The 16,845-nt window shown below is 52.6% G+C and overlaps 3 protein-coding genes across 16 annotated transcripts in view; 2 read left to right on the top strand and 1 right to left on the bottom strand.

Moving 5' to 3' along the window:
• The window catches only part of LOC126558824 (pyridoxal phosphate homeostasis protein), a 445,790-nt gene that overhangs the window by 190,087 nt on the left and 238,858 nt on the right, over positions 1-16,845 (top strand). The gene's annotated exons all lie outside the window — the stretch shown is intronic.
• The window catches only part of LOC126559130 (uncharacterized), a 186,390-nt gene that overhangs the window by 80,687 nt on the left and 88,858 nt on the right, over positions 1-16,845 (top strand). The gene's annotated exons all lie outside the window — the stretch shown is intronic.
• Positions 3,784-16,845, bottom strand: part of LOC126556541 (twitchin) — a 32,669-nt gene continuing 19,607 nt past the window's right edge. For all 13 annotated transcript variants that reach the window (XM_050211802.1, XM_050211805.1, XM_050211810.1 and 10 more), the window contains 3 exons: positions 4,858-16,839; positions 4,480-4,782; positions 3,784-4,415 (listed from right to left, as the gene is read on the bottom strand). In XM_050211802.1, coding sequence (XP_050067759.1) covers positions 3,787-4,415; positions 4,480-4,782; positions 4,858-16,839 — 12,914 coding nt within the window. In that variant the 3' untranslated portion in view covers positions 3,784-3,786. The remainder of the gene's footprint in view (positions 4,416-4,479; positions 4,783-4,857; positions 16,840-16,845) is intronic.

The raw sequence follows: 16,845 nt of genomic DNA, 5'->3' as shown, positions 1-16,845 counted from the left end.
TCTTAATCAAAATGTATGCCTCACCACGCCGGTTCACCCCGTCATCACCGTTCGAAGTTCTACACGTCTTTATCTAGGTTTCGGTCTTTGGAGGAGATCTGTTTTCTAGCGCTTAGTAGCGTAACGCTGGAACAGGTTGATAGATTACCGGTATGGATGGAATTGGGTTGGTTCGTCGGTCCGCTCGGATTGTCGGCAGTTTACGGTACACAACCCACCTGAAAAATTCTGATCGTCAGATATGCATTTGGGGATTTATTCTGGCCGCTGATTGGAACGCATGGTGCGATCGTAGGAATCGAATGTTATGGATGCTTATTTATTTATTTTTTAAATTCTCCATCAAACTTCATTCATTTTATTGAGTTGTCCGAAATGTTTTTAATGACTTTTTGAATCTCGATAATATTCGTGTGTTGGAGACGTTCCAGAATGCCGTAAAAGTCAGTAAAAAAATGTCTCTGTCTGCGGATTGGTCAGAATTTTTCAGCTTGACTAACACCTTAAACTGTTCATTGAAACCGGAGGCATCTTACTCCAGCACTCCAATCAAGTCGGAGACAATTCTCCGGTCATGAAAAGTTCAGTTGGAGGTATCTTCCGGTGTCAATCCTTTGAACAGGACAATGGCTCAGCTTCTTGGCTTAACGATTTACTAGGTCACACCGGCCATCGAATGGTTGCCCTGTGAAAACCGGCGGTGATGTTTCCTCTACCGACCGACCGCCCTTTTAAGTTCTGCGAAATCATTGGTCGAGGTAATTGACGCTACAACAATGGAAGTCTGCTTCCTCCGTTACTACGTGGCTGACTTGGTTTAACGATTCTACATCACAAAAGATTCTCTAGCGTGCGAAGTCCCCTAGTCGGCGAAACTCCGCGTTTCAAGGAGGCCCCTGGCAGCAGCCACCACCGCCCATTGGTTAATCCGCCACTACTGAGCAACTGTCTGAATGGATATTGAAACTGATCCTAACATTTAAAATTGCTAAAATTAAAAAAAAATCTAATCAATCGAAAAATTACGCGCAGCTTGGACGTTTAGTCCGTCATGAATATTCAGTCCGTCAATTGATGAATATCTCTAAATAATAAGTGGTAAATATCTCTACAAATTGATCTCACAAATACCTTCCTCCAAAGTCACAAACTATTCTTCTACTCAGCTCCACTCAATCGAAACTAGCGTTTTAAATGCCTCTTACCTCCTTTTTCGTCTTTATTCCCGGTCTTTAGGGCATTACATCTGATGAACATTTAGCCTTGAGCCATCTCTCAACGCTAACATTTACAACCCCAAAATGTATCTCACCGTGTGCCCATCCACCTTCGGAACACGTCATCCGGTACGCGTACGGCATGCGGTGGTACCGTCCATTATTCGTGCCTCGAAATGGTCATTTTTTATCAATTTAAGCTCGTAACTTGCCAAATGCGTTTATGATGTACAAATGCTTAACAGCTCATTTTTTGGTGCACAGAAGTGAAGTGCATAATAACTGTGTACCGGTTGCAGCTCATCCCCAAGCGAAGCAATCATCATCATTTCACACAAAATCTTCCAGTTCGCGATGTTTGCTGCTTCTCAGCACCGCCTGTAATTTGGTGATTCCAAGAGTCTGTTGGACTCAGTTAAATGCAACTTCGCACGCAAATGCCAAACGCAACACAAACGTCCTACCGGCCCTCTTATACGGCCAGTGCCCGTACAAGATACCCTGAAGCTGGTTTGTCGCGGAATTTGGACGATTCCATTGGGAGACGTTTCTTTTTTCTTTTTTTTTTTTTTGCGACAAAGAAAACATTAAGAAATCGTGATTTCCGTCGTCGTTACCTTATCATGCGCGTGTAGTTAATAAATGTGTTATTCCTTTCTTGGAACGGTTGGTATTGCCCCCGGTATGTACTGGTTCACTGGTCCGTCAAAAAAAGAGGACCCACGCCTTTTTTGTCGTTGCCATCTGAACACACACCCGCTCGGTCGCTTCAAACTACTGACAGGACATAATTAATATCGTCCTTTTTGGTTGGTGGATTAGTGAGGTGAGCTCAAAAACCGTTCGCCAAGGGTGCACCAAGACCAAGTACCGTCTTCCCGTCCAGCTGCAACACAGTTGATCTATAGCATGTTATTAATCCCTCAAACCGTAACCCCAATCGGGAGGTAGCCGACCACCGATGGGACTTAAAATCAGCGTGTATGTACATGTATATTGGATTTCGTTTTTTGCTCTCCAACGGACAACGGACACACCTTAGGAGATCCTTCCACTTTTTCTACTACAAAAAAAAACCTTCCCTGGAATATTTTGTTTCCTTACTTTTCGGTGTCATCGTCGTCGTGCCAGACGTGCAGGAACCCGAAGAGACGACAGTCGGTTTTTTTTTGTTCTTTATTTAGTTGCTAATGCGTTTGTCACGACCGATAAGTTGGCAACTTGTTTTCAACCCGGTGGCGAAGGGTGGGTTTTAAATTGGCATACGCAAAAAGAACCGGACAGTAGGTAGAAATAAAACAACAAACCTTTAAGCCGATTGTATCCTGTGCCGGTGTTTGGAGCTTGACAATGATGTTTCAATACCAAATACTCCTCCCCCCATGGGGTTACAGCAGCTGAATCAGCAGCTCGTTCTACCCGTTCCGTGCGGGTCCGGGGATGAGATTTTAGATCTTGTTTAGCTTCTCGTCTGACAAGAAGACACAATGCTTCCAAAGTTGTGTCCCGTTCGACAACAGTCAATAGTTTATGTAAAATGCACATGGTTGGATTCTGTCAGCCGCAACGATAACAGAGCGAACTGGATTTATGTTTCCGTACACCGTAAGACTAGACAGAAGAACATCCGGTAGCATCGCAGATGCAGTGAACGTAAAACTAGCTCAAATCCTGTAAACCAGAGCTTGGCAAGCAAGCTTACAAAAAAGCGTCCTCTTTTTTACCTCATTTATCTTGCCACCAGCTAGGCTAGCTGCCACTCGGAATCGATGGGCACCACGAAACCATAAACGATGAGCTTTGCCAAAACTCCCATCAACGCACATGGCTGGACTTCGGGGATGGTCGGTAACGATTGTAGTTTAATGGGTTTGACGTCGTCCCGTGCTATGGCATCGGTTGAGAAGTTTGATAATTAATAGCTGCTACGTTGTTTGGCTTCTGGGCTACGTAAAAGAGTACCGGGGACATATGCGGATTGATGGGCATCAATAAAGAGAGACAGAGAGAGAGGTGGTCGGGCAAAGTTCTACTGCGAGGATTTTTGATCTTCAAAAGGTAATTTGACAAAATCATTCTCCAACCTCATCGCGCCAGCTGGCACCATTTGGCAGAGCGCCATCATTCCCCGGAGATGGTGATTTCGAATTCGTCTACTTTAAGAAGATATCTGAGTATCCTAATTCGTCATCATCGAGATACATCAACCGTGGAAATTTTTTAATTTTTTTTTTTTTTTGCAAAATACCATTTGTTTAATTCAATAATAATACTTTACAAAAATAAAACTTAACAACTTGTGTTTACAGATAAAGAAAATAATATCATAACGTAAATATATATAAATATATTGGGTGTATGTATAAATATATCGACTTTTGCACGTTATGCCCGTTATGCATTATCCCGGCCCCTCGAAAATATGTTTGTTTATACAAAAAAAGTTTAACCAAAGAGAAACAAAAAAAACACCATTCGACTCCTATAACCTACGGTCCCTTACTAGCTAGCACTATAATTACACTTTAGCATATATACTCCCACGTGGGATGCAACCGACATCCCTATTTTAGGCGCTAACGTTCAGCGAGAACGAGGCGAGCGCATCGCCGGTACGCGTCACGACCCGCACCTGATACTGACCAATGTCCTCGAACGAACACTTGGCCACGGTGAAGGTGTACTTGTTGTCCTTCTTCACGAACCGATACCGGTTGGACGATTCGTTGATCGGTTCACCGTCCTTGTACCACTGCAGCTTCGATGGCGCTTCGTACGTTTCGCAGGAGAACACCGCCTTGGCCCCGTCGAGGACGCTGAGCGAGGCCGGGAATTTGGCGAACGTGGGTTTCTCCTTCGAATCGTCCTGCGCCAGCACGGTGATCGTGCACGAGCTAAAGCTTTCGCCACCCTTGTTGAATGCTTCACACGTGTACGTGCCCGCATCCTCCGGGAAGATTTCCGCAATGTGCAGCGTGTAGATGTCACCATCGTTCAGATACTCGAAGTCGGCCGAGTTCTTAATCTCGCGATTATCGTGCAGCCAGATCACGTTGAACGGATCGGTACAGTTGATGCTGCAGGAGACGAACACCTCCGAACCATCCTTGAAGTAGCCGGAATCGGCATGCTTCTTGATAACCGGTGGTTTGATCGGGATACCCTTACCTTCGGGCCGCGAAGTGGACGTCGGTCCCTCTGTGTGAAGTGAACACTGTAATTAGCAAAGTATTTCTCACACACAACACACGCAGCTACTTACTCTTCACATCTAGCGTGCACTGGGTGGACGCTTCTCCCATCGAGTTCTTGGCCGTGCACACGTACACGCCCGAATCCTCCGGGAATAGTTCGTTGATGCGCAAGCTGGCAATGCCCGATTTGTACTTGATGTCGATCACGTCCGACGAGGCAAGCTTCTTGCCATCTCTTGTCCAGACGATCTGTGGCAGCGGGTCTCCGTTGACGTGACAGTTCAGCTGTAGTGGTTCACCGTCGGCGGCGATCACATCCTTCAGCTGCTTCGTGAACTCTGGTGGATGCATCAAGCTGTCCGATTGTAGTGCTAAAGACACAAACACGTGTAATCAGTTTCACTAACCCTATCCGCTCTCCGCACCGTAAACTCAGCAATACTTACGAATCAGTTCGCGCGTAGAGTTCCTCGATCTTGCCTCATTCGTTGGTGCTCCTAGTCGGGCACCGGATGAAGCCGTCGTTTTGGCCGGTTCCGGTTTCTTAATGGTCGGTCTCTTCACCTCCGGCTTGGCGGAAAGCTGCTGCTCAACGCGATGATCCTCCACGATCACCACGCAGGTCGTTTCGGCCTTGCCCAGTGGATTAACTGCAACGCACTTGTACTCGCCAGAATCCTCAACCTTCGTGTCGATAATTTCCATCGTTACCACACCGTCCGTGTGTGTCATCGTGTACTCGTACTTGCTGAGCTCACGGCCGTTCTTGTACCATTTCACCGATGGCATCGGTTTGCCGGTCACGCAGCACAACAGCTTACAAGTGTCGCGCAGCTGCATGACACGAGGACGCAGGGCGAAGGTGAACGAAGGAGCCGAGTCGGCTTCCTCCTGCCAGAATGGACGTGGGCTTGGTTCGCGCTTGCGAATAGTCAACGTTTCTGGCTTGTAGATCGGCACCTGTTTCGACATCGGGTGCACATTCAGGAAGATGACTTCCTCGCGCGCACCATAATGGTTCTCCGCACGGATAATGTACTCGCCGCGGTCGTCCAGCTTGACACGGTTGATGATGAAGTAGTAGTCGTCTCCGGCGTACCGCTTCATGAACTTCACCGACTGCTTCAGCTCCTGGTTGTTGTGGTACCAGGTGAGCACCGGCGTAGCTACACCGATCACGCGGCAATAGAACTTGCAGCTCTGACCCTCGTAGCAGAACGCCGACTGTGGACGGATGACGAAGCGTGGTGCCGCCTGGCGACGGTCGACCGACGTCTCGTGGATCTTGTACTTCTGGATCAGCAGCTTGCGCAGGGCCGAGTACTCCGACAGGCGACCCAGCGGTAGCACAAACGATGCCCAGTTCTCGTACTTTCTGCGGATCAGATCGCGGATCTGCTTGTAGCGTTCGATCGAAATCACCGAGGTCGAGCTGTTGTACGTGTCGCTCAACCACGCGTGCATCAGACACTCGTGCGCCGTCATACGCTTCTCGGTGTTCTTAATCAGCAGACGGCGGATAAAGTCCTTGCACTCCTCCGAAACGTCGCGGAACGCAACCTCATCAAACTCCCACGTTCCTTGCTTGATGTTCTTCAGAGTATCGATGTCCGTCTCGCCGGCGAACGGTGACAGGCCGCTAACCAGCACGTACGCCAACACACCGACCGCCCACATGTCCGTATAGAAACCGACCGGCTCTCGCTCCACAATTTCTGGTGCAGCAAACTCGGCCGTACCCGTCGAAATCTTTACCATCTCGTTCGGGTTCAGCTTCGTCGCCAGCCCGAAGTCGATCAGCTTCACCTGGTTGGTGTTGCGCGTCTGGCACATTACGTTCTCCGGCTTAATGTCCAGATGGATGATGTTCTTCTCGTGCATGTACTTCACGGCCTCGCAGATCTGCTTCATGTACTCGATAATCTCCTGCTCGCACATACGGTAGCCCTCCGTGGTGATGCGCTCGAACAGCTCACCACCCGACAGGAACTCGTAGATCAGTACCATCTCATCCTCATCCTCGAACGCGTCGTGCAGATAGATGAGCTTGCGATGGTGCAGCTGGTTCATGATATCGATCTCGCGACGAATCAGCTCGCGCTCGGCATTCGTTGATACCGGAATGAATTTCGCTGCAAACACGTTGCCCGTCTTGCGCTCGCGGCAACGATGCACCACACCGAACGCACCCGTACCGATCTCCTCCAAGATCTCGTACTGATCGTACACGCTCTTGTTCGAGATTTCGACCGGTTTCGGGTGGTACTTGGAGTACACGTCGAACACATAGTCGTCGTAATCGGAAATGGCTTCCTTCTTGCCCTGGCGCTTCGGTTTGCCGTTCTCGTCCAGCTCGTACTTGACACGCTTGGCCGGCTTGATGCCCAGATCCTTCAGGCTGATCAGCTCAGTCTGATCGGACGGTTCCGAGCGACCGTACACATTCTCAGCAAACACGCGGAACTCGTACTGATGGCCAGGCGACAGATGCGGAATGATGAGCTGATTGAAGCGCGTAGTACCGGCCCGAATCCAAGTGGACAGCGGGACTTCGCGCTTTTCGACGATGTAGTTCGTGATGCTTGCACCACCATCCCACGACGGAGGCAACCAGCTGAGCGTCACGTGATCCAGACCAATCTGGTCGATGGTGAGGTTGCGTGGCTTGTCAGGACGATCGCTGATCTGAATCTTAATGTCAGCAGTATCCTGTCCCAGCTCGTTCTCGATCGTGATCGTGTAAGTGCCCGAATCCAGCTGCGAACCGTCACGAATCGTCAGCACCGTGTGACGCTCGCGCGTCTCAATGTGATAGTGGCTGCCCGACTCGATCTGTTCGCCCTTCAGCGTCCAGTGGCAACGTGGTTTCGGGAATCCAGTGAACGGAATCTTAATCTCAATGTTTTCACCATTGTCGAAGAAGGCCGTATCACGGAAACGTGGTGGAACGTTCAACTTCGGCGGTGACTTGATGATCAGCGATGCCTTCGTTGAACGTACACCGCCACGGTTAGCCGCACGACAAGTGTACTCATCGGCATCTTCACCAAACACATCGTTGATGGCCAGATGATGCGTATCGCCATCGCTGTACATATGGTATCGCGAGCCGGAACAGATCTCGCGCGCACCCTTGTGCCAGGTGATCCTGGGCCGTGGTACACCGGTAATCTTGCACACAAACTCGACGCCACGATTCTGCACGCAGGTGAGCGTGTTCAGTGGCTTGACAACTTCCGGCGGCTTCACCACATCCGGATCCTCCACCTTCACTAGCTGCGATGCCTTCGAGAACTCTGACACACCGATCTCGTTCTGTGCCGCTACGCGGAACTCGTAATGACGACCCTCGACCAGGTTCGCGCAGTTGATGGTGCAGATGACGCACAGCGTCGTATTGACGCGCTGCCACGTGTCCGTGTCCTGTTCGCGTTTCTCGATCCAGTAGCCCTGGATGCGTGCACCTCCGTCCGACACCGGTTTCTCCCATTCCAGGTTGACAAAGTCACCTCCAACCTCGTGAATGATCGGGACGCCCGGTGGCGATGGCAGGTCATACGGTCCGCGAGCCTTGATCGGGTCGACACCTTCCAGCGCCGGTCCAATACCGTTCTCATTGACGGCCGACACGCGGAACAAATACTCGGAACCTTCGATCAGTCCCTTGATGATGAGCTGCGACTCCTTCACATAGTTTGAAACGATTAGCCAGTGTTGTGACTTAATGTCACGACGCTCCACAATGTAGTGCGTAACCTTGCGGCCTCCATCGTATGCTGGTGGCTTCCACGAAACCGTGCACATGTTCTTGGTGACATGGCTTACCAGCAGTGGACCGGTCGGTGGACCAGGCAGTCCAGTGACGTGAACGTTCACGTTGCACGATACACTGCCACTGTCGTTCTTGAAGTTCACCAGATACACACCCTTGTCCGTATCAAGCACATCACGGATGTAGATAACCGCGTAGTCATCAAACACGGTGTATTTGATGTGTTCGGTTTCGATCAGCTTCTCGCGATCCTTCGAGATGTTAACCTCCATCGGCTGATCACCATGGAAACCAAGCTTGATCTTCGCATTGTCTCCCTTCACCAGATACACGTCCGACGGAATGTTGACCAGCTTCGGCGGTACACCGATCTTCAGCGCACCAGTCGTGTGGATCACACCGACAAAGTTCAGTGCCTCGCACGTGTAGTCTCCCTCGTCACGGTAAGTAACGTTGGAAATGTGCAGCGAGAATACACCGTTCTTGCTCTCCAGCGCATACTGTCCACCATGAGTGATCTCCTTTCCGTTACGCAACCAGCGGCAGGTCGGTTCGGGCTTGCCGTGCGCTTCGCACGTCAATTCCACCGACTTACCCAGCGGCACCAGGTTGAACTTCAATCGCTTGACCCATTCCGGTTTCTCCGTGTTCAGCTGTTCGCCAATACGTACCGAGCGGGTTTCGGGCGACGGTGGCGACACGCCGTAGTTGTTGACGGCGTACACGCGGAACTCGTACACTCCACCCTCGATCAGGTTCGTCACGGTCAGCTCCGTCACTGGGATGTTGTTCTCGTTGCACTTCACCCACCGTGCGCCACCAATGTCGCGACGTTCCACATAGTAGCCTAGAATCTTCGAGCCACCATCGCTGGCCGGAGGAGTCCAGCTGAGATCGACGAAGCTCTTGCCCACCTTCACAACAGCTGGTGCTCCCGGTGCGGACGGTGGTGTGATCTTGCCGTGGATCTTGAATTTCTTCGACGATGCCGATGGTTTGCTCACACCGGCAGCGTTCTGTGCACGTACGCGGAATTCGTACTCGCGGCCCGGCAGCAAGTTGTACACCTGGTAGCTGTTATCCTTGATGAGGAAGTTGTTAGTAATCCAGGTACTGTCCAGCACATCACGGTACTCGAAGCGGTAACCCTGGATGCGAGAACCACCATCCATAAGCGGACGTTCCCAGGTGACGGTAACGTAGTTCGCATCCCAGTCCGAGACACGCGGCGGATTCGGTGGATCCGGCACCGTGAACGGATAGCGGGCAATGATTGGTTCCTCCAGAATCAACGGATCGCTCACGCCGTACTGATTCTCGGCACGCACGCGGAAGTTGTACGGTTTGTTCGCCTCCATGCCCATGTTGTCGTAGTGTGTGCTGCGCACAAAGCTGCTAGCCTTCGTCCAGTATCCGAGTGGTTCGTAACGTTCCACAATGTAGTTCGTAATCGGGCTGCCACCATCGTCCAGCGGAGTCTTCCAGGACAGCGTGCACGATTCGGGCGTAATTTCGGACACCTCTAGCGGGCCAATCGGTGGCGATGGTTTGTCCACCACCAACACGCGGCACGATGCCGTATCCTTGCCAACGCAGTTCACCAGATGGATCGTGTAGCTGCCAGAATCGATACGCTTCGAGTTGTCGTTCTTGAAGATCGCTTCCGTATCGTTGATCGACAGTTCGATGCGCTCGTTACGCGACACCTCGTTGCCATTGACCATCCAGATGGCGTCCGGCTTTGGTGTGGCCGTGTACGGCACAATAATCTTGAACGGATCGCGTGCAATGACCAAAATATCGCGCATACCAATGTCCGAGGTGATCTTCGGTGCAGTAAACGCAGCACTGACCATGATCGGATCGGACGGGTTGCTGTACGGGCTCGTGCCAGCTGCATTGACTGCCGCCACACGGAACACGTACTCGTGGTTCTCCGACAGTCCGGAAACCTTGCACATCAGATCCTTCAGCGTACCCTGCTGCACCTTCGACCAATGGCCCTCGGTGGCAAGTTTCTTCTCCACGATGTAGTGCGTAACCGGTGAGCCTCCGTTGCTGGCCGGCTTGGTCCAGGTGATGGTAATCGTGTCTTCCGTCGTTTCGACACGGCTCGGCGTTCCCGGCTGCGATGGCGGATCGAACGGATGCTTCGCCACAATCGAATCTGCCTGCGCCGGTTCCGACAAACCGTACTTGTTCTCGGCGTACACGCGGAAGTCGTACAGCTGGTTCAGACGCAGGTTGCGAATCTTCAGGTACGTAGTCGTACAGTAGCTACTCACCTTCGTCCATGCGTTGGAGTTCTTGTCCTTCTTCTCCACCACATAGTTCGTGACCGGAGAACCACCATCATCCAATGGAGCGTTCCAGCACAACACCAGATGCTCGCCACCGTACGATTCGACACCAATGTTTTCCGGTTTGCTTGGGCGATCCAACACCTTCACGTTGCACGTGGCAATGTCGTAGCCGGAAGGATTCTTCAGCATCAACCGGTACTGCTTCGTGTCGGCCCGGACACTCTTCACCACAACGATACTAGCAGCCTCATCGGTAAGCTGCGTATGGAAACGCTTGTCTCTGTCATCCAGCAGCTCCTCGTTGACGAACCACGTGGAAACCGGTTTCGGGAACGCAGTGTATGGCACGTGGATGTTGAAGTCCTCGCCAGCACGCACCGTAATGTCGCGCACGTTGCGCAGATCCATCATCGGTTTGTTCGGTTGTTCGGCCAGCGTCACAGAAATGCTTGGCCGCGAAGGATCAGACATGCCGATCTCATTAACGGCAATAAGCCGGAACTGATACTCTTTGCCTTCGTCCAGGTTCTCCACACGGTATGCCTGATCGGCAATAAGATCGCTTGGAGCGTTCGCATCCACCCACTTCTCGTCGTCCTTAACACGGTACTGCACAATGTAGCCCTTGATCTTTTCCTTGGCATCGCGACGCAGCGTACGCCACGACAGGTTAACGCTGTTGCGCGTGATCTTGTCGATCGAGGGTGGATCCGGTTGGTTCGGACGCTTGCGCTGGTGTGAAGCCGTGATCGGATCGGTCGGTTCGCTCGGTTTGCTAACACCGACCTCGTTGACTGTCTTGACGCGGAACTCGTACCGGAAGCCTTCCATAAGATCGGGAATCGTGTAGGTAGTGTTGGTCGTTGGATAATTGTTGACCTGCACCCATTCGCCCGTACCACGTTCACGCTTCTCAACAAAGTATCCAACCACTGGACGCGTCTGAACGCGTGGTGGTCTCCAGGCGATCGTGCACGAGCTAGGCGTGTAGTCCGTAACGGTCGGCTTGTCAACCGCCTCCGGTGGGTCGGGGCTCTTCGGCGAGATGGGTTTGCTCTCGGTGGGTTCCGATGCACCATAGATGTTTTCAGCCCGCACGCGGAACACATACTCGTGATTCTCATTCAGATGTTTGACAGTATGCGAGCAGCGTGGCACCGTACCGAACACCATCTTCCAGTTGTCCGATGGGAACTCCTTGTACTCGATGCTGTAGCCAGTAATTTCCGAACCACCATCGTCAGATGGTGCGTCCCAGTTGAGCGTAACACTGTCCTGCGTTGTCTCCAGTCCCGACACATACTTCGGTGGTTGTGGACGATCGACGACGATCACTTCGAACTCCTTCACATCCTCACCGTACTGGTTCGAGGCCTTTATCTTGTAGGTACTCGAATCGTTGCGATTACTGTTATCGACACGGAACACCGTCTGCTCCATGTTGGTATCGATCGAAATGCGTGACGTTTCCGGAATCTTGTTTCCACCGCGCGACCATTCCACCGTTGGCAGTGGTGCACCGACCAGCGGAATAGTGATAACAATCGGCTCACCAGCACGCACCTTAATAGTGCGCTTGCTGAAGCTGTCCATGTTGAGGGCGGGTGCTTGCTGCATTGGCCGTGCCCAACACTTGACGGACGAATCGCTTGGATTACCCTGTCCGGCTTGGTTAACGGCAGACACACGGTACTCGTACTGGTGACCCTTGATCACACCCGTATCGGTGTACTCGATGTTTGGTACCGGGTGCTTGTTCGCCTGAATCCAGCGACCAGTTGCCAAATCGCGACGCTCAATAATGTATCCAGAGATACGCGATCCACCGTCACTGATCGGTGGCTTCCAGCTGAGCGTAATCTGATCGTATCCACTGTCAATAATGTCCGGCTTCGTCGGTGGTCCGGGTACAACGAACTGATCCTTAGCCACCACTGGATGTGCGCTCATCAAACCATCCGAGCGTCCCTGCAAGTTTTCGGCCATAACACGGAACTCGTACTTGTTGCCCTTGTTCAATCGTGGCACCACAGTGTGAGTGTATTTCGGGCTCACGTAAGCCACAGCTGGTACCCAGCCACCACCGTGCGTTAGATCCTTCTTCTCCACCACGTACCCAGTCAGCTCCGAACCACCGTTATCTAGTGGCGGCTTCCAAGAAATCGTTACACTCTTCTCCGTGATCTCTTCGTACACCATCGGACCCTGTGGTGGATCTGGGCGGTCTAGCACTGTCAGGTTGAAGCTACCCTCATCCGAACCGCTAGAGTTAGTGATAACCAGCTTGTAGGTGCCAGAGTCTCCACGGTTGCAGTTCACGGTATGCACAATCGTGTGATGGCCAAGTGCAGTCATCGTCGTACGCTTGTCCGTTTGTACCGGCTTTCCGTTCAGCGTCCAGACCACCTCCGGTACTGGTTCGCCCGTGAAGTTGATGTCCAGATGGAAGATCAATCCAGCCTTCACCACCATATCGCGCAGCGGTGTCACGATCTTCGGTGCGATGAAACGCGAACGCGTCAGTACAGCATCGGTTGCGTCGGACGGTTCCGACTCACCGGCAGCGTTCACCGCAATCACTCGGAACTCGTACTCCGTCTCGGTTGCCAAATCTGGTATCTGCAGATCGCGCTTGATACCAGGCACACGGCCAGCATTGCTCCAGTACGGGCTGTCCTTTTCCTTCTTCTGGATGATGTACTCCGTGATCGCCGCACCACCATCCGACTTCGGTGGGTTCCACTGAATCGTGACCGAGTTGGCATCCCAGTCGCGAACCTCCGGCTTCGGTGGCTGCGATGGTTCCTCGTAATCGTTCTTGGCGATGATCGGATGCGAGCAGTCCAGCGGCTCCGATTCACCGATCTCGTTCACTGCCTTCACGCGGAACGAGTACCGTTTGTTGTGAATCAGGCGCGAAATTTCGTTCACCAGCGAGGTGCTCATGCCAGCATTCGTCCAGGTACCGCGCGACATATCCATCTTCTCAATGACGTAATGCGTGATCGGGCTACCACCATCGTCCTTCGGTAGCTTCCACTCCAAGCGACATCCTTCCGTGGTAATGTTGGTAATACGCAGTGGTCCCTCGGGCGGTGCCGGTTTGTCCAGCACCGTTACGTTGGCCGAGGCCGAAAACTCGCCACACTCGTTCTTGACGATCAGCGTGTACATGCCTGTATCGTCACGCACCGAGAATGGAATCTCAAACGATACCTCGTTGTTGTAAACTTCACGTATTACACGCTGCGACTCGGGAATGACAGCTCCGTTGCGCTTCCAGACGGCCGTCACCTGTGGCGACGCTTCCACTGTGATGTTGTAGGCAATCTTCTTGCCAACCGGCACCACCAGATCCTTCAGCGCGTGCTTGTTGAAGTGTGGCGAAACGAAGCGCGACTTGCAAACGACCGGATCGGACGGTTCGCTCGGATCACTCACGCCCGCCTTGTTGACAGCGCAGACGCGGAACTCGTACTCTTCGTCCTTCGTCAACTCCTTTATCTTGGCCGACGGTTTGTACAGCTCGGTGAACTCACCGGCAAACTTCCAATCGCCGTACCGTGGACGTTTTTCCACAATGTAGCTGGTAATCGGTGCACCGCCATCCTTCTTCGGGATGGTCCATTCCAGATCGACGTGATCGTCGCTCCAGTCCACCACCAACGGTTTGCCCGGTTTGTCTGGCTTGTTGTACGGGTCCTTGGCCGTTATAGGTTGCGACGTCACCAGCGGGGTAGACTCTCCCTGCTTGTTGACGGCACGCACGCGGAACTGGTACGAGTGGCCCTCGATTAGATTGTCGGGACGAATCTTGGTGGAGATGGTCTCCCCAACTGGTACCCAACGCAGCGCATCCGTATCCAGTTTCTCGACGACGTAGTGCAAAATTTCGGAACCACCGTCATCCTTCGGCGGACGCCACATCAAAGTTACGCCCGTCTTCGAGAGGTTCTCGTGCCGGATCGGTCCCTCCGGGGGTGCCGGTACATCCAGAATCGTAACGTTTACATTAGCAATGTCAATACCGTTCTTGTTCTTTGCCGTCAGCGTGTAGACGCCGCTATCCGCGCGCTTAACATCGATCACACGCAGCTTGGTCCTGTAGTTCTCGTACACCACCTTAATGCGATCGGTGTTGATAATCATGTTATCCTTGTGCGACCATTCCTTGGCTGGCACTGGCTCGCCGCTAACCGGCACATCAAACTCAAACGTAAGTCCTGCACGAATCTTAACGTTCGACAGATAGTTACGGTCGATCTTCGGCGGCTGGTTCTTGCTACGAGCAATGTGCGATTCCGTCGGTCTGCTTGGATCGCCTTCACCCGCACGGTTAATGGCACGGACGCGGAACTGGTATGCCGTTCCTTCAATCAGATCCGGCACCTTCACGCTGGTAATGTCACCTTCCGGGACTTCTACTGCCTTCTCCCAGTCGCTCGAGTACTTGCCCAGCTTCTCAACGACGTAACCGGTGATCGGTGATCCGCCATCGTTCTCCGGTGCCTTCCATTCAAGCTCGACGTAATCCTTGTCGTAATCCTTGATGGTGACCTGCTCCGGACGGTCTGGTGCGCGATACGGATTCTTGGCCAGCACCGAGTTGGACATGCTCAGCGGCTCCGACTTGCCCATTTTATTAGCGGCACGCACGCGGAACTTGTACGTATGGCCCTCGATGAGTCCATCGATCTCGGCTTTACATCTTGCGCTACCCGAGTCTCCCGCATACACCCACGTGCCCTTGACTTCATCCAGCTTCTCGATGATGTAGTTATCGATCGGTAATCCACCGTCATCCGATGGTGGGCGCCACTCCAGAACGGCAGTGTTGGCGGTAATTTCAACCACCTTCAGCGGGCCTCCTGGTGGGCTCGGGACATCCAGCACCGTCACCTGTACGGTTGCCGTATCCTTGCCATTTTCATTCTCAGCCTCCAACTGATACGTGCCGCTTTCTTCGCGCGTTGCCGAACGAATCGTGAGCTTGGTGCTGTAATCGTAGTTCTGCAACTTGTACCGATCGGTGGGCTTGATCTCACGCTTGCTAATCGACCATCTTGTGGTAGGCACTGGCTCGCCAGAGACCTTCACATCGAACACCACATTGTTGCCCGCTTTGATACGAACCTCCACCAGATTGGTACGATCGATCTTGGGCGGTTGGTTGCGGGGTTTGCAAATGATCGGTGGTGTCGCATTGCTCGGATCGCTTGGACCAGCATCGTTGACGGCACGCACGCGGAACTCGTACTTTTGACCCTCGAGCAGATCGGGCACGTTTGCCGAAGTTGCTTCCGCCGGTACGGCCATCTTGCGTTCCCATTCGCCATACTTGTCCTTCACCTCAACCACGTAGCCAGTAATCGGAGAGCCTCCATCACTGACCGGTGGCTGCCAGGCAAGCTTGACAAAGTCTGTACCCCAATCGGTGGCCTTACAGTCGCGCGGTGCCGACGGTTCGTCGAACGGATTCTTCGCGATGAAGTCTCCCGCCATCTCTAGCGGTTTCGATTCTCCTTCGGCGTTGATAGCACTGACACGGAACTTGTACTTCTTGCCATCCTGCAGACCATTAATGTCGGCATTCGTTTCGACACTTCTTGCGTGCGGTACCCAAGCCTTCACGTCATCATCAAAGCGCTCAATCTGGTAGTACTCAATATCACAGCCTCCATCATCCTTTGGACGCTTCCACTTCAGCTTGCACGTTTCCTTGGTAATGTCCGATGCCGTGAGTGGGCCTTCCGGTGGTCCAGGCTTATCAGTGACGGTCACCTGCACCAGCACGTGATCCCGTCCGGATGAGTTCGTGGCAGTAATTTCGTAATCACCCGAGTCTCCACGGTTCGCGGGACGCAGGATGAACTTCGAATTGTAGTCGGTGTTCAGAATCTCCAACCGACGATCGCCACCAGTGACGATAGCCTTGTTGACACGCCATTCACACTTCGGTGCAGGTTCGCCGGAAATAGCTACGTCGAACTTCAGCATAGATCCAGCCGAAATCGAAAGATCGCGAATCGTACGACGATCGATCTTGGGTGGGGCGAAGCGTGGTTTAGCAGTGAACGTGCGGCTCGAGTCGGATGGATCCGATGGACCAGCCTTGTTGATCGCAATCACACGGAACTGATATTCGTTACCTTCCACCAAACCTCCCACCGTAGCGGTAGGGTTGGGTGAGTTCGTTTCGATGGCCTTCTCCCAGATTGGACTGTACTTGTCCTTCTTCTCAATGATGTAACCCGTAATCGGACTACCACCATCATCGGGCTCAGGCCACTTGAGTACGGCATGGTTCTCCGACCAATCGACAACCGTTGGTGCGCTGGGCGTATCAGGAACAGCTGTGG

The sequence above is a fragment of the Anopheles maculipalpis genome, chromosome 2RL, assembly GCF_943734695.1.
Source record: "Anopheles maculipalpis chromosome 2RL, idAnoMacuDA_375_x, whole genome shotgun sequence".
NCBI lineage: Eukaryota > Metazoa > Arthropoda > Insecta > Diptera > Culicidae > Anopheles > Anopheles maculipalpis.
Note: the sequence above shows the minus strand (reverse complement) of the source record. Positions and strands in the feature narration are given on the sequence as shown.